The 23,327-nt window shown below is 42.3% G+C and overlaps 2 protein-coding genes across 3 annotated transcripts; both read right to left on the reverse strand.

Annotated features, from left to right (window-relative positions):
* Positions 1 to 1,363: 1,363 nt before the first annotated feature.
* plk1 (polo-like kinase 1 (Drosophila)) lies at positions 1,364 to 11,131 on the reverse strand. Its single transcript, XM_077572121.1, has 11 exons — positions 10,489 to 11,131; positions 8,580 to 8,748; positions 8,125 to 8,269; positions 6,681 to 6,774; positions 6,290 to 6,515; positions 6,167 to 6,209; positions 5,428 to 5,525; positions 5,262 to 5,339; positions 3,641 to 3,795; positions 2,780 to 2,962; positions 1,364 to 1,795 (listed from the first exon to the last, which is right to left on the reverse strand). Exons 1-11 carry the CDS (start codon positions 10,873 to 10,875, stop codon positions 1,607 to 1,609), a joined length of 1,767 nt encoding a protein of 588 aa, XP_077428247.1. The 5' UTR covers positions 10,876 to 11,131; the 3' UTR covers positions 1,364 to 1,606.
* Positions 11,132 to 12,200: 1,069 nt separating this feature from the next.
* Positions 12,201 to 22,504, reverse strand: palb2 (partner and localizer of BRCA2). 2 transcript variants are annotated; one of them, XM_077570848.1, is made up of 14 exons: positions 22,357 to 22,504; positions 22,014 to 22,106; positions 21,486 to 21,545; positions 20,843 to 20,966; positions 19,655 to 20,013; positions 18,809 to 19,337; positions 17,163 to 17,860; positions 16,184 to 16,339; positions 15,326 to 15,408; positions 15,107 to 15,256; positions 14,677 to 14,793; positions 14,369 to 14,456; positions 12,867 to 13,063; positions 12,201 to 12,605 (listed from the first exon to the last, which is right to left on the reverse strand). In XM_077570848.1, the coding sequence occupies exons 2-14, from the start codon at positions 22,092 to 22,094 to the stop codon at positions 12,374 to 12,376; spliced, it is 2,874 nt and encodes a 957-aa protein (XP_077426974.1). In that variant the 5' UTR covers positions 22,095 to 22,106; positions 22,357 to 22,504; the 3' UTR covers positions 12,201 to 12,373. The 2 variants fall into 2 exon arrangements, with proteins under 2 accessions (XP_077426974.1, XP_077426975.1); XM_077570849.1 differs by having other exon boundaries at positions 22,014 to 22,103; positions 22,357 to 22,433.
* Between the last annotated feature and the right edge of the window lie 823 nt (positions 22,505 to 23,327).

Here is a 23,327-nt window from a genome sequence, read left to right on the forward strand (position 1 = left end):
CTAAAAGTCGTCCATAAACACCATTTACTACGCGACATGACACTCCACTCATAACTTTCTCCTGTGTACTGGACACTGTGGACAGAGACAAGGAGGCTACTTCACTATCAGTTATTATTGGTATTGCACATGGGCGTTTCTAGCCCATTTTAGGAGTGCTAAGCACCTCTCAATTGAATCCCAGCATCCCTGATTTTTTTTTTTTTTTTAATGTATGTCGTTTTTAAACAATCTAAGGAAGTGTGATAACATACAGTACTTTGTTGAAATCTTGTATTTTACCCTCAACAAAATTACTGCAATTATGTTGTTAGGTTGGTGTGCATGTATAGTTGCATGAAGGCCTTAAAAGTTTTTTTTTTTTAGCATACTTAAGTATGTTCCTCCTCACTGCAAACAACCCAGTGTGGCCTCATGTTTCTGACTCTCACACAGTGTATTTGTACAGGTGTAGGCCCAGAAGAGCCCCCTACAACACACGCAGACCAGCAAACTTCATCAGATGTCACTTTTCTGCCAAGATACACACCAAGCTAGCTATTTCAGTAAATCGGCAACAGTGAAAAGGGCACACTGTGTCCAAACACTTGAAATATGTCGAGGGAGCATGAACAAATAATTATATCATGACCAAATGAAAAGTAACTCATATTAGAGCATACCACAAATGTCTTTGTTATAGCAGAAGATGTTATCTGTTGGAGTCATGTGCATACACAATGAACTACTAAAAAAAAAAAAAAAATTAAAAAAAAATAAAAAATCGATTTTTTTTTGGGGGGGGGGGGGATAAAAAAAGCGGAATTCCGCGAATTAGCGAAAAGTCATATCCCTGATTATTCATGCGCTCACACATTCACACTGTGGTGACATTAAGCTACTCAAGCAGCCACAGCCCTGGGGCAGGCTGACGTAAGCACGGCTGCCAGCGTGGGCCTACAGCCCCTCCCACCACCACCAAACTTTCGCACCTCCCGTACACCAGTGTGAGCAGCACTGGAGGCAATGCGTGTCAAGTGCCTTGCCCAAGGACACGACGACACATGACTTGGGGGAGAGCGGGCATCCAACAGCCGACCTTCCGGTTACTAATAACCCACTTTGGTCAAACTAGTCAAAAGCTCAAAGGCGGAACTTTAGGGATCTGAAGTCAGCCTGTTTTGAGGGGGCGTTCTGATTTCCACGGCAGGTTGCGCGTTTGACATGTCTGCACACAGACACACAAACGAATGACCGTTTTCATTTCCTGCCCGGGATCTTCAGACTTTTTCGTGCGCTCTCGTCCTATAGGCATGAATGTCAAATTTCATGCCAATTGGTCAAACTGCTTTTGTGTTTGGGACTTAAAACGCATGAAATGCAGTAAACATTAACTTGAAACTTTATTTAAACTTGGAACAAGAACACTTCGGGGGTGGGGGGGAAAGAAAAAAAAAAGAGACTTTTCTTTCTTTTTTTAAAGCGTAAACTGTCCAAGGTTTTAAGACTCATAAAAAGCATAAGAACAAGAAAGAACACAAACGAGATTTAAAAAAGAAAGAAAGTTTCAACCAGAAAGAAGAGGAGAGCTGAGGGGCCGTGAGAGAATTGCGTGCGTTTGTGCGCGTCAGTGCGCTGCCTTGCTGTTGTCCATCAGCCGCTCCACCATGAGTTTGGCGTAACGGATGCGGCTGAAGAGCTCCTTGGAGCAGCCAAACTCCTCCAGCAGAGACAGCTTGTACGTGCGGAAGTCCCGCCGCTCGTCGATGTACGTCACCGCCGACATCAGCGGGCACAGGATTAACTTTGTGTGGTCCTGGAAAAAAAGGAGAGACAAAAAAAAGGTCCTTTAATAGGAGGCACGCATTGGAGAAGAGGCTTCATTTGGACAAAAGACAGACACTGCGGATGTGCGTATTTAGCTGAAATCTGCTTACTGTACTGCATTTTTAAAGTCCTTCTCTGACACAATTGCAATATGGAGTTAGCTGGCTAGCGACGGTATACACGAGCCGCCCAAGTGCATCTTGCTTTCAAATCGTCCTCTGGCGTGGCAAGTTAGAACGCCTCGTTGTCGGCCGTGAGTGCACACAGGCCACACACAGAATTGTAAAATAATAGGATTTTTTTTTTGTCGGGCTGTATGTTTCACACCCCTGTTGATACCCAATTAACCCATTTGCTCCCAAAAACGTATAAATACGTTCCATTTTAAATAATACCATGGTCCCAAAAACGTATTTATACTTCTTTTTTATATGCAAGAGCATAAAAAAGGAGCTTCGATGCAGCTTCTGACATGGTGTCTTAAAGCAATAGTGTTATTACAGAAACAGCCAGCAGAGTATAAGAGATCAACCAGGGCCATGTTGCAACAAGCTCTTTTCCCCACTGATTTGTGAATCATGATGAAACTTGGCTATATCCTAATGCTAATTGTTGCAAACGTTAACAGAAATATACTTTTTTTTTCCTGATGATAGAAGAGACTCTAATCTTTCTTTTGGTAGCGTCCATGTTTTTATAGCAATAGAACACAATATTCTGTGGACCTTGCAAAATCAGTCAAAATCCAGTAAAACAGCCAGGAGCAAAGTGGGTTGCTTCAGTGAAAATGGTTGCAAGTTAATACCACTAAATAACTTTTATATAAATATATTGAGCCTGCTTATTTTGCCACAAGAAAATACATGCATTTCTTTCAGTAATCCCTGGTGTCGTAAACAACAATTCTCAGATCAAATTTACAAGATGTTTATTGTCACATACCAGGGACTTGAAAGTACGACAAAAATCCCACCTGGAAGAAGTTTATCTGCAAGGTGCCGTTGCTGAGGTGCAGCACGATGGCGCTCTTGGTACGGAACCACACTGACAGGTAGGGCAGCCGCGCCAGCTCGTCGCCCTCTCGCGGCGCCATGTTGGCGCCCGCCTTCAGCAGGTGCTCGCTCATGTAGTTGCGGAAATACTTCAGCAGGGTGATCTGGGAATGGGGGGGGGGGGGGGCACGATGAGCGGCAAGATTATGAGCAAGAAGAATGACAGTCACCAACAACACGAGATCGAGACCAACCAGAAGACGAAAAACAGCAACGCAGCAAAAAAGAAAAACAAAAAGAAGTCAAAGATTAGAAAGTAGAAAAGCATGAGGAGACTTTTTTTTTTTTTTTATAATTCGAGGCGAGAGAAGAAATCAATTTTTTGCATAATTTTGAAAAAAAATTGCGGTAAAGGGGAAGTTTAACAGTAAAATTGGAGCCTTTGAATCTGTAAAAAATAAAAATAAAAATGGTAGGAATTAGAGTGGGGTGGAACGGGGGTGACGAGCTTGAATTTTGTCATGTTTAAACATTTTGCAGCAGGGTTAAGATGAACAGTGTAATGTTGGAAAGGTTTGAATTGGCCCAAAAAAGGGAGAGATTGGGAGAGAAAAAAAAAATCTTAATTTTGGCTTCTTTTTTTTTTGTACCCCGATGGCATGAATTTTCTGAATATATTGAAATTGTGTGAAACGAATGAAAAATGCAAAAATGCAAAAAGAAACTGTCATTCCTCTCGCAGGCAAGGTCACGTGTGAAGGTCAAATGCGAAATCCAAGCTAGCAGCAACATCGGCGTGAGGATATTAGTGGTCCGTGTTGCGTTTTTTTTGCGGTCCCGACCTTTTTGTTGAGGGTGGGCGGGTGCAAGCCCACGTTCATGTAGGTCTCCTGGGTCGCCTTGTTGATGTACTGCAAACTGTCGCCGTCGGCGTACATGATCAGCCGCGAGCAGTCGTTGAACAGCACGCCCACGCTGTTGTCGCACAGCTGGTAGCCTGCAACGCCACACCGCCTCACGTTTACTTAACTGCAGACGGGAAAGGCAACTAGCCAAGCGCCACTCAGAATATAAACATGTGCAGTGTTAACAACCCCCCCCCCCCAACAAAAGATCATTTTAAAGAAAGTCCTACATATACCAATAAAGCATTTTTCTTTAATGCATGACATTATTAGGATTTTTTTTTCTTCTTCTAACTTGTAGTTCTTGATCCTAAAACAGTCTCACAGTAAAAAGGCCTGGTATCGGCATGATACCGATACTACCTGATATCTACAGGGATGTGATTTGACCAAAGTGAAATTATCTGAAAATTTAGCCGGGGGTCTGGGGGCTAGGCCCAGGGCAGTGCCCTGGTGGGGGGACAAGGGGGGCTTCGCCCCCTGGAGCTCATGGGTTTTCCGTGTTTTGAAGTACTTTCAATGCACTCACATGACAAAGAAATAGACAAAACAGCAGCATCAATTTTCAATGTATATTGAACTATCCCATATAAAATGGCAGTTTTAGTCAACTCAAAATCAGTCACATTCAAAAACATTGGACTGCCTTTGCTTTTAAAAACTATCACTGAGAATATCATCATATCTAACTAATGTGATTACTAAGTTAACACATAAATAATGTTGAAGAGTTCAAATTTCATGAACAAATAATTGTATCATGACCAAATGAAAAGTAACTCATATTAGAGCATACCACAAATGTCTTTGTTATAGCAGAAGATGTTATCTGTCCGAGTCATGTGCATACACAATGAACTACTAAAACAAAAAAATAAAAAAAATAAAAAAATAAAATAAAATAAATCGTATTTTTTTTGGGGGGGGGGGGGGGAGATAAAAAACGGAATTCCGCGAATTAGCGGAAAAATCACATCCCTGTATCTAATGCTTTTCTTTTGTGTACCAAACAAACCTATCTTGGTGCTTAAAAATGTCTTTATCCCTCTCAAAAAAAAACAAAAAAAAAAACATTTACATTTCTTTCTCTTCTATTCAAAAATTACAAATGTACAAAAAGTAATTAAAAAAGGTTTAATTCCCACAGAAAAAAACAAGCATCACATTTGTCATAAAAAAAGATGAAAGAAAAAATAAAAAAAATCACGATTTGAACATCTCCACCCCCACCATGTCTCAAAACTACAACCTGATGGTGCTTAAAAAATAAATTTACATTTTAACTTTTATCAAGTAAGAAAAATGAATTTAAGATGAAATAAATTGATGTATGTATTTATTTTTAATCCCAAAACTACAATCGTCACTCCTTGGTGCTAAGAAAAACACATTTGAGCTTTCATTGAGTTTGAGAGAAATGCAAGAAATCTGATTGTTTTTTGGGGTAAAACTCAAAAGAGGCCTCTTGGTGTTGTGTATCCAAAAAATAATAACCCTGCTCCACCCATTTGTCAACTCCACATAAATGTTAATGGCAGTTTGCGCGCGTCCATTTTACCTAATCCGTATTTGTCCGAGTAGTCCACCCACTTGCTGATCCAGAAGATGGGAATGCAGGCGGGATCCTCGGCCTCCTCTGCAGCAAACAAAGCACAAAAGGAGTTCCGTTAACGGCGTGCGCTCGGGAGGTCAAGCGCCGGCGGCCGACACCAGCCCGTCGTCACCTTGGCGTACGAGCGGCCTCTCCGACGGCTTGGCGGCCATGATGCTGTTGAGCTGATGCAGCAAGTCTTTCAGGTTGTTCTCGGCCGGTTCCGTTTCCCTAAAGCACAAATGGCGCATCACTTGCGGCGTCCGCGAGGGGCGCAATAAAGAAACACTGCTCAGGCACACCTCAGCTTTTTGTCTTTTCTTTTCATTTTGAAAGGGATACTTGACTCATTGAGCCATTTGCAAAAAAAATTAAAAATTAAATCAGTGTAATCATGGTCATAGGGAAAAAAAGATTTGATAAACGAAATACTTTTTAAGTGGTGCTTTAACTAAAAAAAAAAATGCTTAAATGTGGGGAAATTTATTTTAAAAAAACTGAAAATGGTAACTTTTTTTTTATGCTCCATCACCTTAAAATATTTGAATTTATTAGATTTCTTGCATACAGAAAATTCACAATTGTGTTCAACTGTGTCAATTTCTGAAAGTATTTTAAAAAATTAATAAACTTGAATTTTACAGTAAGAACATTTAACTAAAAAAAATTGAAAAAAAATCATATTTACAAAAACAAATTAAACTCAGAAAATGATTTTTTTTTTAACAGGTGAAATTCACATTTATAATTAAGCAGGCTTGGAAAAAAAGGTGAAATGGCTTGTGAAAAAAAATGGCCAGAATATAAAAATATTTATTTATTTTTAAATCAAGGCTAAACAGTTGTGTCGTAAATCCATTCAAGCACATTACCTCGGCATCTGGTCTTCGTTCGCATCCACGTTCTCCGGCCCTCCTGCAAAAACAAACAAAAAAGCTGCCGTCAGCGTCACCACGCCGGGCGGCAAGTGGGAAAGGGCCCGAGCGGGAGCCCACCCTTGCTGCCGAGGGGGGTGAGGGGCCGGCGCTGAGCCGCTTCGGCGAGGCTGGACGGCGCGATGGAGAAGCGCGGCGCCACGGTGAGGCAGGTGGTGGGCAGGCGCACCGGGATGTAGCCCGACGTGAAGAAGTCGTCCGTCAGCAACTGGAGGATGTTGGGCCGCTGGCTCGGGTCGGCGTGCAGCATGCGCTTGATCAGGGAGTCGGCCGTCGCGCTCACATGCTGCCGGAGAAAAAAATAAACCATTTGTTCCTGTTTGCGGTGGTTCGACTAACAGGATCTATGTTTATTTGCTAACTCAGTTTGGGCAATATTGTAACTTTCTCCAGTACGGCATTTCATGCCAAGCGGACGCGCTGCCGGCGGGTAACGAGAAGTTGCGGTTACCCATGGGATAGTGTAGTTGTTCTTCTTGATGCGGCTGTACGTCTCCTTCAGGCAGGACGTCTCAAACGGCGGCTTGCCCACCAGCAGTGTGTACCTTAAAAACAAACATTGACACTTTCTTTATCTTCTTTTTTTTTTTTACGTTCAAGGGAGAATATTTGTTAACATTTTTTTTTTTAACAAATGAGAATTCAACAACATTTTCTTGATCAATTTATGTGGAAAAACCACTGCGGCAAAGAATATTAGCTCCTGTACTTGACATCATTTTAGAGACAAATTATACTATTTGTCGCAGCAAAGAGTTGGTGGCGGTGGGTGATATTAAACAGGGATGTGATTTGACCAAAGTGAAATTATCTGAAAATTTAGCCGGGGCTCTGGGGGCCGCTGGCACCCAGCTAGGTCCAGACTCACATGACAAAGAAATAGACAAAACAACAGCATAAATTTTCCATATAAAATGGCAGTTTTAGTCAACTCAAAATCAGTCACATTCAAAAACATTGGACTGCCTTTGCTTTTAAAAACTATCACTGAGAATATCATCATATCTAACTCATGTGATTACTAAGTTAACACATAAATAATGTTGAAGAGTTCAAATTTCATGAACAAATAATTGTATCATGAACAAATGAAAAGTAACTCATATTAGAGCATACCACAAATGTCTTTGTTATAGCAGAAGATGTTATCTGTCGGAGTCATGTGCATACACAATGAACTACAAAAAAAATAAAAAATTAAAAAAAAAAAAATTAAAAAAAAAAAATCTGAATTTTTTTTTTTGGGGGGGGGGAGATAAAAAAAAAAGCGGAATTCCGCAAATTAGCGGAAAAATCACATCCCTGTATTAAAATATTTTCATCTTCCTGAAGAGAGGGGGGTGGGGATCAAATAAATAAATAAAGGTTATTGAGAACCATTGCCTTACATTATTATATATCAAAATACAATACACACACACACTAACTATTCAACAGTCGTATATTGAGTGGTGACAGAAATGGCACAAAAAGCTTGTTTGGCGGCGGCGGCGGCGCCATGTGGACAAAACCAGTAATGTTGTGCCTGAAGGAAGACCACGTTTCTCATGAGGACAAGCGCATTGCATCCTCTTTCGAGTTTACGCCAGCGAGTGAAAGTCAAGTTGCTCCTTGACTCTCCTTTTATTCGGGTAGCTTCCATTTGTCTTTTTTTTAGTCTCCTCAGGCAAAACTTTCCAGTTGTTTTGGGGAAAAAAACAAGAAGAAGAAAAAAAAAACACTTTGCGAAAAAGAACTTTACTTCAATGCACAATTAAAATGAATCCGATTAGTCGATAGAATAATCAATAGATTAGTCAATGTTAAAAATATTCGATGGTGACAGCACTAACTATTTCTACATGCATTTGTGACTTGAGAAATGATGTGCTTGCTGAATGTTGGTGCGTGCTTACAGTATACATCCGAGCGACCACACATCCACCTCGTAGCTGTGACCTTTCTTGGACAGGATTTCCGGCGCGATGTAGTTTGGCGTCCCGCACAAAGTCTTCTTACGCTCGCCGTCAAACTCGATCTTGGTGGCCAGGCCGAAGTCCCCTGAGGAGAAAAAGACTCAAGTCTCTTTTCTTTTTTTTCCCCTCTCCCTTACATACAAAACAGCTTTAGCTTTTTTATATTTTGTGCAGTGTTTTATAAGCTTTATTGTGCCAAGTTACATACGTGATCAGAAAAATCCCACGGAGCATCAAACGACAACAAAAACGGCATATTCGGTCCCAACCAATGTGGGTATTTTACAGATTCAGATATTTGGCAGAATAAAATCCCGATCACTGATTTGATTATTATTATTTTTTTTAGGAATGAAATAACTTCTTCGTGAACCCCATCAAAACGATGAAAGTACCTATCTTGACGTCCATGTCGTCGTTGAGGAAGATGTTCCCCAGCTTGAGGTCTCTGTGGATGATGCGGTTGTTGTGCAGGTACTGGACGCCCTTGAGCAGCTGCATCATGTAGTAGCGCGCCTCGGGTTCCGTCACCGCCTTGCGACGCTTGTGCAGCTCCAGCAGCGACTAACGAAAAATGGAAATCAATCAATTTGGCATTACGCGACCGGAAAATGACAGACTCCAGCATAGGTCAGTGGTGGGCAAACTCAGTCCCCGAGGGCCGGAGTCCGGCGGGTTTTGGACGTTTCCCTTCTCCAACACAGCTGATATATGATCAGCTCATCAGCAAGCTCTGCATAAGCATGTTAACTCTTTGACTGCCAAAAACGTTAAATAACGTTTAGTAAAATCCGATGGAGGAGTGCCAAAGACGTTAAAAGACGTTTGTTTCAAAACAGAGGTGAAACTAACCATTTTCTATTGTTGATTACTGAAAAACGGAATAAGGTAGAAACAAACTTTTTTTTCTGATGAAAGATGAGAGTCCAATCTTTCATTTGGTAGTATGTGTGTTTCCATAGTCCAAACACATAATTTTCTGTGGACCTTGAAAGATCAGTCAAAATGCTTAAATCGGCTGGCACCCACGGCATCCCTTTTCTGAAAACGTCTGGCAGTCAAAGAGATAATGATCCTGTTGATTGGAATCAGCTTGTGTTGGAAGAGGGAACCCTCCAAAACATGCAGGACTCCGGCCCTCGGGCACCGAGTTTGCACACCCCCTTGCAATTGCATAGGCTATTGACGTCCATCCATGCATCCTGTCATGATCAACATACTGCACGTGTGTGACTTTGTGCTAAGCAGATGTACTGGTGGCCGGTTCAAATATTGTCTAACTCTCCGAAGCAGGTTTTACAAGTTGGATGGTTTGTATCCTGGATCCCTAATATTAGAACCTGACCGACGCGGACTTTTTGTGGCCGATTCCCAAATGTGGCAGCTTTGTTATGATTGTATTACTGTGACTGCTTTATGTCATGTTTTCTGTAAAGCTCTTCATTACAGCTATAGCTGTTGTGAAAGTGTTAAATAAATAAAGATGAGTTGAGAACTAAATTACATCAACCAATTAATTGGCCAATTTCAGGCAAAGAAAAAAAAAATCGGCTGATTTCTGGAGGGTGGGGGGATGTTTGAACAATTGAATGTCATTCTGATTTATGGTGTAAAGCAGAATATATATTTTTTAAGGTAAAAAAAAAAACAACCCACCAATTATTGACAATTAAGAGCTAATATTGTCCGCTGATGAGGTGGTCAGGCCCGACCTAATATATGCACAATTTCATCTTCAGGAGTGTTTAGAAAATTTGGCAAGTTTCTGAGTTAAAGGTCCAAAACTTGACTAGCTTTAACAATAAGAATTCAAGTCTCAAACCATAATTTAGTTGCCACGGGGTGAAATTCAAACCCGTGACCCCACATTTTCGGGGTGAACGCCTTAACCATTCTGCCACGAGCTAGTACACAGTTGCCGATGCAGAATTTGTACTTGTACTTGTGATTCACAGGAGAGTTGCCGATCATGTCAAAATATCCACCCTCGTACAGCATTTTCCTTTACACCTCAAAGCAGTTGCTCGCAAATAGCAAAAATAACATTTTGACTACTATAACAATGTGTCTGGTTTTTATGCTAGTCACAGGCAAAAACAATACAATACGCCGTTTGTTAAGACCTTGTAAATGAAGAATTTGCATACCAGAAATGGCCGGATGTGCAAAATGGACAATTCGAGTTCAAACCCGGTTCTTTCAACGCATCCATAATGGTGGTCAATTTATACGCGGATTTCGCCAGCCAACTGGCTCCCCATAACCCGCGAATAGCGGGGGTCCACTGTACTGTACTGTACTCACTCTCCTCTTGCAGATCTCCAGCACCACGAAGACGAAGTCTTCGTCCTCGAAGAAGCCTCGGAAGCCCACGATATTGGGGTGCTCCAGGCTCTTGTGGATGGCGATCTCCGAGGTCATCTTCTCGCGCTGGTGCGGCTTGACCATAAGCGACTTGGGCACGATCTTGCCGGCGAACACCTCCTGGCTCTCCACGTCGGTTATCTCGTAGCATTTGGCGAAGCCGCCCTTACCCAGGAAGCGGCCGCGAGTGTAGCAGCGCTTGGTCCGCTTGTCCACCAGCACCTCGGGGATCTCCTTGAGCGGCGTGGAGCCCGTGGCCAACGACGGTTTGCCGCCGTTCGCCACCTGCGGCGTCGGTTGCGGCTTCTTGGCGGTCGGCGCACTCATTTTTCGTTTTCGCCTCGAAAAGTCGCTTCGAGTTCGGTTAAGTAGCCGGACAAACGCCGACTTCAAAAGTCGAAAGTAGGCTTGAAAGTCACCGCGTTTCGACGAAAACGTGAGCCAAACTCTTAAAAGCTCGGTATAAAAAGTGTATCCAACACTTTAAACAGGTGAATGTAAGGTAGAAAAACTGACCGCCAAACTTGTGCCTCCGACGTCAGCCAAGCTTGTGATAACTGTTGCCCATATGAATTTAAAAGCTACCACGAGTAGCGGCAGCTTCCTATTGGTCCGCGGGATTTGAATTCCAACGCGGAACCGCGATGTATCATGGGAATTCCAGTGCGAATGAGCCAATGGGCGATCGCGTAAGGCAAACGGTGTGATCCGATTGGGTGAGTGTTGTAGCCTTTGACGCGGTGCTCATGGGAAATGTAGTTTACTACTACTGTAGCGCTTTAATAAATGCATGACTGGCAACGTTTTGAAAATAGTAGTTAGTAGAGTGGAACAAACATTATGTATGGCGGTAAATTAGCATAATTATGAATTTACAAAGATAATGCTAATTTCTATTTGGTTACTGCGCCAGTATTGAGATGTGATATGAGGGCTGTTGTACGGACGGTGGATGACGGGGCAAACGTTGCAAAAACACTCAATACAACCAACCACAGCATAGTATTCATTTAAAATGTTTGATTAATACATTTTAAATTTAACGACTCATTTATGTTCATCTACACATATGTATATCCTCTTCTTTTTGAATGAATCAATGCAATAAAAATGGTCACGTGTGTATTTCTACAGCTATGTACACTATACACATATCTGAACTATGTAGAATTATTTGCATATTTTTACTATTCTAAAGACGCATCAATTGCAAATAACATCCATTATCTGAACCACTCATCCTCACAAGGGTCACGGGCGAATAACATTTGAATACAATAAAAATTATATACATATTTGAATTAATATTTGAACACATTTCTTAAAACATGACATTACACAAAATTATTTGAACGTTTATATTTTTCTACAAATTAGTTCGTCCATCCATTTTCCGAACCGCTTATTCCTTCCTTTATTCATATTTTAGTCAAATTAAAATTAACATTAATAAGATATAAAACACTAATTAGCCCCAATAGTGAGTTAAGCGAAATCTAAATACCGGTACTTTGTAATTACAAAGTGTCATTACATTCAAATAAATATTAAGTTTTAAATATGAAAACTGACACAAAATATAACTACCTTACTGAAATGAGTGAAAGCAAATCATAGAAATATGTCTGATAAAGACATTAAGGCAAGAGAGCAATGTTTTAACAAAATGTATTAATTTAATGCATATTACAAAACTTTTTTTTAACCACCATAACAAGGAGAGGCGTGGTTATAAAATTGTACAATCAGCAGTCAACGTAAAAGTGCCGTTTCGTTCGAGTGTGAGACTGGCGCTCTAAAACCCTTCAAGCGGGTGTTAATAAAATCACATAAAATGATCCTGAGCGGCGAGGTCAAAGTGCAACGTCACGTCGCCGTTGCGATGGCCCGTCACCAGCGTGGCGCCGTCCTGCGCCCAGCGGGCCAACTGCCAGCCCTCGCCGTTGGGGGCCGCCGTCACCGCCACCCCGTCACGACGCCTCAGATGCCACACGCACACGCATCCGCTCTCACTCCGGCCCACCGCCGCCACGTCGCTGGCGTCTGCAGCGCGCAGCCTGCGGGAAGCCGCACATCATCAAAAACTCAAGAGAGCAAAGAAGCCCGTTGGCTATTGAATGTGCTTGCTTGGGAAATGGCTGATTTCACTCATCACATTTACATATCCCTCCTCAACTATTTGCTGGAAAAGTGACCTGTTTGCAAGTTTTTTTTTACGCTTTCTATCGGAAACTGGAGATTTTTGTATATTGCAGAAGTACAAAGTTTAGCCCGAGTTGTTAGCACAGCTGGTCAATCAAACCAACAGGAGCGCTCACCTTCCTGACCAGGACGCGGGCGGCTCCAAATGGGCCACCAGGACGCTTTTGCCGCTGAGAGGGTTCACCGCCACCAAGGAGAAGAGTGCCGGCTCATTCTTTTCTTTTTGCTGGCTGAACATTTCATCCTTGGCCAGGTTTTGCTTCGTCGGGAGGGAGCCCAGAAACTCGTGCTGCAGGAGGACTAACAAGGCACCCTGGACAGACACAAAGAGAGAACCAAGAGAGACATTAAACGACCTTCGGAGATGCAATGGACCCACAAGTCTTTATTGTATTACATGACCTGACTCCAGTTTTTGTTTTTGATTATTAATTTTCTTTGAGAATGTATATACTTATTAAATTTGGTCATGTTTGTTTTTGTCGTTATGCAGTTTGCATTGTTTGTTTGCTTGCTTGCTAAAAATGAATACATTTTTTTAAAAAAGTTTAAAGTTAAAATTTTTGGTCATCATTTTTGGTTCTCAATTTGGCAGCAAAAAAAATCTCTAGGACAAGTTAGTCTTTGCAGAACCCAGGAAATGGCCCGAAACAACTTTCAGGGATGTGATTTGACCAAAGTGAAATTATCTGAAAATTTAGCCGGGGGGCTGGGGGCCGCTGGCACCCAGCTAGGTCCAGTACTAAGTACTTAAGTACTTTCAATGCACTCACATGACAAAGAAATAGACAAAACAACAGCATCAATTTTCAATGTATATTGAACTATCCCATATAAAATGGCAGTTTTAGTCAACTCAAAATCAGTCACATTCAAAAACATTGGACTGCCTTTGCTTTTAAAAACTATCACTGAGAATATCATCATATCTAACTAATGTGATTACTAAGTTAACACATAAATAATGTTGAAGAGTTCAAATTTCATGAACAAATAATTGTATCGTGACCAAATGAAAAGTAACTCATATTAGAGCATACCACAAATGTCTTTGTTATAGCAGAAGATGTTATCTGTCGGAGTCATGTGCATACACAATGAACTACTTAAAAAAATAAAAAATAAAAAAAAATAAAAAATAAAAAATCAGAATTTTTTTTTTTGGGGGGGAGATAAAAAAAAGCGGAATTCCGCGAATTAGCGGAAAAATCACATCCCTGAACTTTAAAATGTCTGCTCCCAACCAAAATGGCAGACTTCCTATGTCTTTAAGAGTGTGGCTTCTTGAGACTTTTTTTTTTTTTTTAAATTTATATGCGACAAAGACATTTTTCACCAAATTTGATGTTACTAAGTGAAACTGGCTGGAGGGGCTGAATTGTTTGTGATCTTGTGGACTTGACATTCGAGGATGTTTGTGTTTTACGGCGAGTCATCAAACGTCATTGCCATGTTACGCCCACGCATGAAAACTCGTATCATCGGTCTCGTATGTGCTTGACATTTTTGTGGTGTCTTTGAAGGACCCCTAAAAAAAATGTCCATCTTGAGTCGCTGATTCCAAAATGGCTGCTTGAAATCAAAATGGCAGACTTTCTGTGTGCAGACGTCCACTTACGCGGCAGGAGAATCCTTTTAAACAGGACGTGTGTGATAAGCTGTCATCGAGCTCGATTTTCCGCAGCAAGTGGCCGCTCTTTAAATTCCTTGGAGAAAAAAAAACACATGCACAAAATACAGTTGGAGGTTGGTGAGTATTTAGTCACAAATAAATTCTTTCAAAATCCTACAATGTGATTTGTTTTCACATTCTGTCTTGCACGACGATATACTTTTTTTTTGCCCCCCAGCATAGCAAACGGTTGAATCTCATTGGATGATGATGTGCCTAATAAAGTGTCCGTGGCACGGAGCGTTTCATCCTACCAGACAAAGAGTCGTCCTCGCTCATCGGTGGCGAGCAGCGCGTCGGGCAGCACGTCCACCGGCGCCAGCGCCGTCACGCAAACTTTGGGCGAGGCAAGAGGAAGACAGCAGGAAGCGCTGCGATGAAAAGAAAGAGTCAAAAGAACAGAATGAGGCAATGAACATTTGTTTTTGTTAGTTTTTTCTAAATAGGACAAATATATGTATATATATATATATATATATATATATATATGTGACTTCTGAATGTTCACAAAAAGGCAGTTGGGTTCACAGAAAACTAGAAAAATTAACATTAATCATGTAACATGTAATCGCGTGACAGCTCTAAAATATATAAAAAAAACAAAAGACAAATTGTTTTCCAGACTCTTTTATTCATCTGACCTAACGACTGGAAATTCCACAACGCTTGCCAAATCTCACTTACCTGCCATCTTTTGAGAGCGTGAACACCTGCAGCGTGCAGCCGGTGGTCGAGCGGGAAGACGTCACAACCCTGGACTCGGCCACGCCCACCGCAGCCTGGACGGCGCCATCGAGGAGCAGCGCGGGCTCGCCGCCGCCGCACGATAGCACCCTGGTCGCACGTGGACGGCGGTCAACGTCTCATCGGAGACGAAAATGGACAAAATGGCTGCTTGCTTACCTCACTTCTTTGCTCTCCAGCCGACCCAGAGTCACACACACGAGGCCGGCGCCGTCCGGGACGGGGAACACGTTCATCAACGGCTGCGTGGACAAACAAACGTCATCAAGAAAACGGACAGTCTGTCAAGTTGACATTTAATCCTGTATTTTAAATATGTGTCCCAATGACGTATTTATACGTTTTTATGTTTTATATGCTAGAGCATACAGAAGGCTTTGATGCAGCCTCTGACCTGAAGAGGTCGCTTAAAGCAATTGTAATTATTACAAAAAACGGCCAGAAGGTGGCAGCAGAGTATAAGAGATCAACCAGGGCCATGTTGCAAAAAGCTGTTCGCCCCCCCCCCCCCCCCAGTTTTAAACAGATTTGCGAATATTATAATGCTAATTGCTGCAAAACGGAAACAGATACAAATATACTTTTTTACTATATACTCTAATCTTTCTTTTGGTAGGTTCCATGTTTTGATAGCAATAGAACACAATATTCTATGGGCCTTGCAAAATCTGTCAAAATCCAGGAAAACAGCCGGAAGCAAAGGGAGACGCTTCAGTCAAAATGGCTGTGAGTGAATGAGTTCACGTGATAACTTGATCATTTTTCATGTACAATTATTACCTTTAAAAGCCTTTTTTGCTGTCAACTAAAAATGACATCACGTGTGCTCAGTTAGCCAATCATGTCTCGGTTTGCCAACGTCACATGACCAAACCCAGAAAACAGGTGAGCCGTGATTGGTCGTTACTTGAGCTCCGAAAACCTGTGATGTCATACGCCAGTTTACCCAAAATGCAGTGCGCGAAGCAGCCTGCGTGTACTGGAATGAAAACTATTACTTAGCGACGACACACTCACCTGAGTGAAGGGCCACACGTGTCGCCGTGTCCAAGCGCACAATGACGAGCCCCGACTCCACAAAGACACCGCCCACTTTCCTGCCGCGGCGACGCATAAGTGGCCGTCCGAGTCCAACAGGCAGCATGCGTCCACCAGACCACTTCCTGCCGGGGCCTTAACACACATGAACACAAATTGCTATTAGCATAATTGTTGACTTTTAATGTACTGTCACAATATCAATCAAACAGAAATGTGCTTGCTTTAAAATCGTGTTTTTCTTTATGCCTGCAGGGATCCTAAGCCATCCAATCTTGGGATGTTTTGTTTTCTCCCCTCATGTTCATCTTTTCATCTAAGAAAATCAAGGCGCTGTTTGGTGACCCGTCAGGCTTATTTATTCCATTTACCTCTTTTGGCCTTTCTTTTTTTTTTTACGACTCTTGACAACTGTGGAGGGATTTACTAAAATGTTAAAATATGACTGAGGTAGCGCTGTCGCTGTCATTATTTTTAGAATCAATGAATCTATCGATTATTCAGTCGATTAATCGGCTAATCTGATTCATTTGAATTTTTGGTTTAAGTGTATTACAAAAGCATATAAAAACGTATAAATTCGTCTTTGGGACACATATTTAAAATAGAACGGATTTATACGTTTTTGGGAGCAAATTAGTTAATTATTTGTGGGTTTTGACAATTCACGGGATGTCTTGGTGTCTTTGTCGCGACAGCATTACCCGGAATATTTGTGGCTTCACCATTTTTTTGGGCTACCCTTTGTTGTTAGCTTAAAATGTCACCAATTTGTTTTTGTGTCTAAAGCCTTGTCCAATATTCAAGTCATTGCTTTGGCCCCATCTTGTGCCATGCAGGCTGCTGAAATGAGTTGAGGATCTCCATTGGCACAAAAGTGCATTTGCTGATCGGCCCCTCCATGAACAGCTGGAGAAAACTGTAGCATGTATCGCCGCCGACCCAAAAAGTTCCTTACTTTCAGCGTGCAGTTTCCGTGCCCCGCCGGCGCGGCCGTCTTGTGAGTGGCCAGGATCGGCGGCGAGAAGTCCCGTCGTCTAAGCAGGGGTGAAAGGCAGGGAGAGGGTCCGGCAGCATCGGAAGGCGACGTAGCGAGCGGGGTGAGCCCCAGCGAAGGCAGTGCCGGGCTGGAAGGGAGGGCGGACGAGGTCGGGGGTCGTGGGGCAGAGGCCACCAGCGGGCTCAGTCGCAGCTGAGAGTCCATGTTGTGTCCATGTTCCAAAACATCTTGAAGCTTGTTATCCTCCTGGCCGACCTCTAGGGGGCGATCACAGATGGGAAGTGCTTCCTGTTGGCGGTCCAAACCCTCAAATTCTTCTTCCTCCATTGGACTTGGATACGTGTTGTGAGTGCCCAAACGTGAAGTTGCTGTCAGTTGCGTGTCTGCGTTTCGGGGTTTATCGTCTTCTGATTGGCTGGATGAATTTCCAGCCGTGGGTTTGAGGCACGGCGACGCGAAAGCTTCCATTCCTGATTCCGTGGCCACTTGGCGGAGTTTGCTGAGCTTCAGCGACGCAAACTGCTCGTCGGGCAAGTGGAAGTCCTGACGGAGGTCAAAGTGCGACAGGTCGCCGACGAGCTGCCTGTGGAGGAGACGTGGAGGTGTCGGGGAGAGTTTGGGTGAGAGGAAGAGGAGGGAACGCCAGCTCTCGGAACCTGGAAGGACACGTTTCATCAACAAGTTGAGTATGTTCAACACTTCTGATCAATATTGTGTTTGTGGAATACCAATCAAGCAGCGGCCATTTTGCCTTCGACTGCCACTTTTGGCTGTGGACTGAAAATGACATCACAGTGCTCAGCTTGCGGACGTCACGTGACCAAACCCAGAAAATTGGTGAACTCGGGCTGTGCAATTAATCGAAATTCAATTACAATTTCAATTATTACACTCCATAATTACAAGCATATTCATAAAAATAAAAAAAAATTATTAATACAAATTTTTGAGTTGTTGAAATGTATACATTTGCACCTTTTTTAAATTTTAAAATAACACATTTTTGGGGGGTTATTCTTTATTTATAACGTTTCACACTTATACAGATGTTCTCATCTGTAGCTGTTTCTCATCTCATCTCATAAAATGCTACAAAAGTCAATATTTATGAAACGCTTAATTGTCTTTTTATGAAAGCACACATTAAGTTTAAGACCAAACTGTCTGTAAATATAAGAACACATAAGCATACCATGAACAATGTTTGTGAAAACATGAGCAATCTAACTCATTTGCTCCCAAAAAACGTATAAATATGTTCTATTTTAAACATTACCATGGTCCCCAAAACATATTTATACGTTTTATTTTATTTTATATTTTTTCATGCTAGAGCATACAGAAGGCTTTGATGCAGCCTCTGACCTGAAGAGGTGGCTTAAAGCAATGGTAGTTATTAGAAAAAAACGGCCAGCAGGTGGCAGCAGAGTATAAGAGATCATCCAAGGCCATGTTGTAAAAAGCCGTTTCCCCCACAGTTTTAAACAGATTTGTGAATAATGATGAAACTTAGCTATATTATGATTAGTGCTGTCAAAGTTAAAGTGTTAACTGTTTAATTAATCATGAAATTGAAACGTTCCACAATGTCATGCGAATCTTACTTGAGACCACCGGGGTGGACTTGACCGTCTTGTGAAAGATGGGAAAGACCTTCTGCGATGCGGATGACGGCTGCGTGCGAGGGGACGCGGACTTGGGATGGTCAGAAGGTGGTTCAACCTGTTTGGGACTTGGGTGGGAATTTGGAGAATCCGCCTCACGGAGCGACGGGCCAGGATAAGGCGAAGGTCTCTGGACCCGAAGGTTCCCCCTGCCCCCCCCTCTCCGACCCCTCCCCGGACGCGTGACCCGAGTGGGCGGAACGGCCTCCGTGGGGGTGTCACCCGCGCACATCGGAGCGGATGGCTCGCCGGAGCTGGCCGGGCTGGCTTTCTTCCGGCGGGTTCGGCCCGAGCTCAGCTGGGCCTGTATGACGGCCCGCAGGTCCGGCTGGCTCTGCGAGAGCGTCATGCGCCGGGTGGTCCGGACGTAGTACTCCGCAGGGAAAAGTAGTCCTTCCACCAGGGTGCAGGACTCCAGCAGACCTTTGCCCTCTACTCCTCCCGTCGATTCTACATTGCAAGAACTCATCTGAAAAAGAAAAAAAAAAACACGAGTTGAGGAATTAATGACTTGAGTAAAATGATATGCTAACAGTACAGGACTATTGGATTTAGCAAGTTTTCTTAAAACAAGAATTCATATTGCATTGGGAAAGACCAAGCCATACTTAAACTTTACTCTTAACCAGTGATGAATTATTTGAAGGAAAAACATGCTTGAAGAAAGTGAAATTCTGTGACACAAAAACTTCCTTGTCAAAAGGAATGCTTTAGTAGATCAGGAACAGTAACATATTTTATCTTGTTTTTAGAAACTGCATTTTGGTTTTCGTTGTGGTCCTATACCTGCTTTAGTGAATTTCCAGACGCGAGTTGCCCTTTTTCCGTTCTGCAGACTTCATCAGGCACGTCTGCGTCCCTTTTCCCGTCTTGCTTCTCAGCCTGGCGCGCCGGAACGTTCCAGTGCGACAACAGCAGAGACGACGACGCGGATTCCCAACTTTGGCTTTCATCGGCGAAACTGGCCTCGCCTTGCGACTTCCCTCCTTCCTCGCTGCGCCTCTGCCAGCGCATGCGGCTGCGGCGGGAGCGCAGGCGCAGGGTCGGGCTGGCTCTGGAGGCGCATGCCGAGTCGTTGACATTCTGTTCCGGCGTGGACTCCAGCGGAGTCCTGACCGTGCCGCTACAGCTGGAGTCGGCGGGACCTGGCGAGAGGTAGTTGGGTAGCGATGTAACGATAGCGGCAAGATCGTGATATCGCGATATTAAAACGGCCACAATATCGTCGTTGTCATGTCCCGATATGAACTCATTTGCTCCCAAAAACGTATAAGTACATTCTATTCTAAATATCAACACGCTCCCAAAGACGTGTTTATACGTTTTTTTGTTTTGTTTAGTTTTTTATGCTTTAGCACACAGAAGGCTTTGATGCAGCCTCTCAACTGCAGAGAACGGTTGAAGAAATGGTAGTTATTACACAAACGGCCAGCAGGTGGCAACAGAGCATAGGAAATTAAACAGGACCATGTTGAAAATAAAAACTCAATTACTCAGAATTCTAAATAGATTTGTGAATAATGATGAAACTTAGCTATATTCTAATACTAATTGCTGCAAAATGGAAACAGATAGAAATATAATTTTTCCTGGTGAAAGAAGAGACTTTAATCTTTTTTTTGGTAGGTTTCATGTTTTTATAGCAATAGAAGACAATATTCTGTCTGCCTTGCAAAATCAGTCAAAATACCGTAAAACAGCCGGGAGCGAAGGGGGTTGCTTCAGTGAAAACGACTGGTAATAAATAAGTTAATGGATTTTATCGATAGATGATTAAGACCCGGCACGACAAAAACTTACATTGTGTTTGTTAAAAGGTTCCACTCACATTACGAAAACAAAATGCGACTGAATGAAACGCGTCCATGATGTGACACGCACGCGCACAAAACACGACGTCGTGTTGCTCTCACATGGACTTGCCCATCTGTGCGTCATGGACTTTTGAACATGACCTCTTGTTTTTCCACATACTTGCTCCATCAGTCGGCTTAAACGCCGCGTCCGGGTCTGCCTGGTCCAGGCGGCGGCGGCCATCCCGCTTTGGAGCGACATCGTTCTTCACGTGTTTCCGCACCGCCTCCAATTGCTCGGCACGCTGCCGGCGCACACGTACAAAAAGGCTTTCACATTCGTCTATTCAAGCACCACCAAAACATTCATTTTAAAATTGCAGTTTGTGCATCATGATTTCATACTTCATTTTAATGTTACTTGTACATTTGATGACTAAAAGATATGTTTTCGATAAAGAAAATATGCCTGTGAGTATTTTTCTAAGCGCTGTCTGCATGTGTTGCTACCACTTGTGTTCAAATATAATTTCTTTAGAGATTTATAACAGAGACATCAATGCCAATATTCTTCGGCCGTCAATGGCGTTTCCCAGTATAGCAGATTTACGATATGCACCGTGGTTTGTTTCAATACACAACTTGTAATCCCTCTTGGTTAACTACGTTACGCTTTATGGTCAACTTTAAATGGGAGTGACACTAAACAGCTGTGAAGTCCACTCTTGTGAAAAACAAGCGAACTGTGTTAGCTAAATTGTGTGAAAATTAATCAAATGTTTCTTTTAAATCAGTACATTCCTAAATGGTGGTATTGCTTTTACCTGGAGTTTCTGGGCTGTCTTTACATATTCCTTCCTGAGCTGGGCTAACTTCCTCCGAAGCTGTGAAGTGAAAAATGTAAGAATGAAAAGGAGAGGAATGAACATCATCATCATCATCATCACAAGGAACTGAACCAATTTCTCCATTGTGTCTAAAGAGTTGCGTATTACTGATGCCTTCAGTGGTTTAAAGTTAATGCAATGAATAACGCTATTCACAGGAAATGCAGTAGCTTTTTAAAAAAATGCAAATAGCTTTTTAAAAAAACGAGTAATCGATCCCAGCATTTTGACACGCTGTCCTTTTTTTTTTTTTAATCTTGTCACGTTGCTACAAGCCATTGACTTTAAGAAGTGATGTATGATCATGTTGAAAATATTAAAATGTTTTGGCATGATTGTGGTGTTCAGTTAAGTATTATAGGAAAGTCTCAAGATTTGGGGGAAGAGGGTCTGGCCATGGGTGCAAGCGTTCACTGTAAAAGCTCAATAATTAATAAGTTTTGTGATTCTGTGAATGATGATTACATTGTCCTTGTCGTCGCAGTAGAGTGTGGACCTCAGTTGCTCCTCGCAGCGCAGGACATCCCAAACGGCACCGCTCTGCATTCTGCTTATCTACTAACACAACACACACACGTAAGTCACACAAAATAATGTCAAACAAAAAAATACACGTTAGACTACGTAAAGCTAAGCTAGGCTAGGCTACAAGCAAGGCAAGGCGGTTAGCTTAACTCGAAGCCATCAGTCACCGTTCGCGTCGCGTTCACGTAAATACAAACGTAGAAAGGTTACGACATATGTTCAACTTTTCAATAAACCACCTTTAGCTGTCAATTAACGACGACAAAGTTATTGAGAGACATACGCGGACTCCGTGGAGGTTGAGGTGTCCATCGGTGACGCGACGTTCGATTCGATTACAAATTCCCGCGATTGGAACTCCTGCGGTCTGAAAATCAGGTGAAAGCAGTCGAGCTCCGATAATTCGAGTATTTTGCTCACCGCGCTGCTTCTTCTGTGGGGTTTAATCAGCGGTTGACAAAGCAGCTGAGTGGCGCTACACCGCCACCAACCGGGATTGGAAAAATACAGATTCTTAAAAAATAAGACCTAAACATTAATCAATCAACCAAACTTTATTTGTACAGCACCTTTCATAGATTAAAATGCAACTCAAGGTGCTTAATTAAAACACCCATAGTACAAAAAAAAAAAAAAATCCCTCCCAACATCCCCATGACCAAACCCACACACACAATAAAATTAAATTAGTATTTTTTACATTTGGTTAAAAATGAATTTATTTTAATAAGCACACCATCCCAATTACATAAGCACATTCGCCTCAATGACATTTAAATATTCTAACCGGTCCATAAGTTTTACCTTGTTTTACAGTGCTTGAAAAGGGACACTTGCAGGAGTTGCATCACACACAAAGATGTATTTTAACAGGTCCATTTGAGTAGAATTTGTTAAATGCACAACTTTACTTTGCCAATTGCTGGGCTCCAGGTGGAGGAGTGGGACCTTCACTTGCCTAAAATGCTGATTGGCATGAGTTCACTTCCCTGCCTGGGAGACCATGTTTGTATGTGTGCGTGTCTGAGTGGGGAAAAAAATATATATTTTTCTTTTAACATTGCTAATATATTCATTAAGTAGCCAATAGGAGCAGTTTATATTTTGAGTGGTCAAATTAAGCCCTAATTTTTTTTTTTTTTTAAGACCTACAGTTGCATTTGTTTACCATTTAAAACCAGATGTGCCCAAGTCAAATTCTTAAGAGCACCTATACCTTTTTCTCGTTCTCGATGTCTCCCTATTCCATAAACT

The sequence above is a fragment of the Vanacampus margaritifer genome, chromosome 7 (assembly GCF_051991255.1).
Source record: "Vanacampus margaritifer isolate UIUO_Vmar chromosome 7, RoL_Vmar_1.0, whole genome shotgun sequence".
Lineage (NCBI taxonomy): Eukaryota > Metazoa > Chordata > Actinopteri > Syngnathiformes > Syngnathidae > Vanacampus > Vanacampus margaritifer.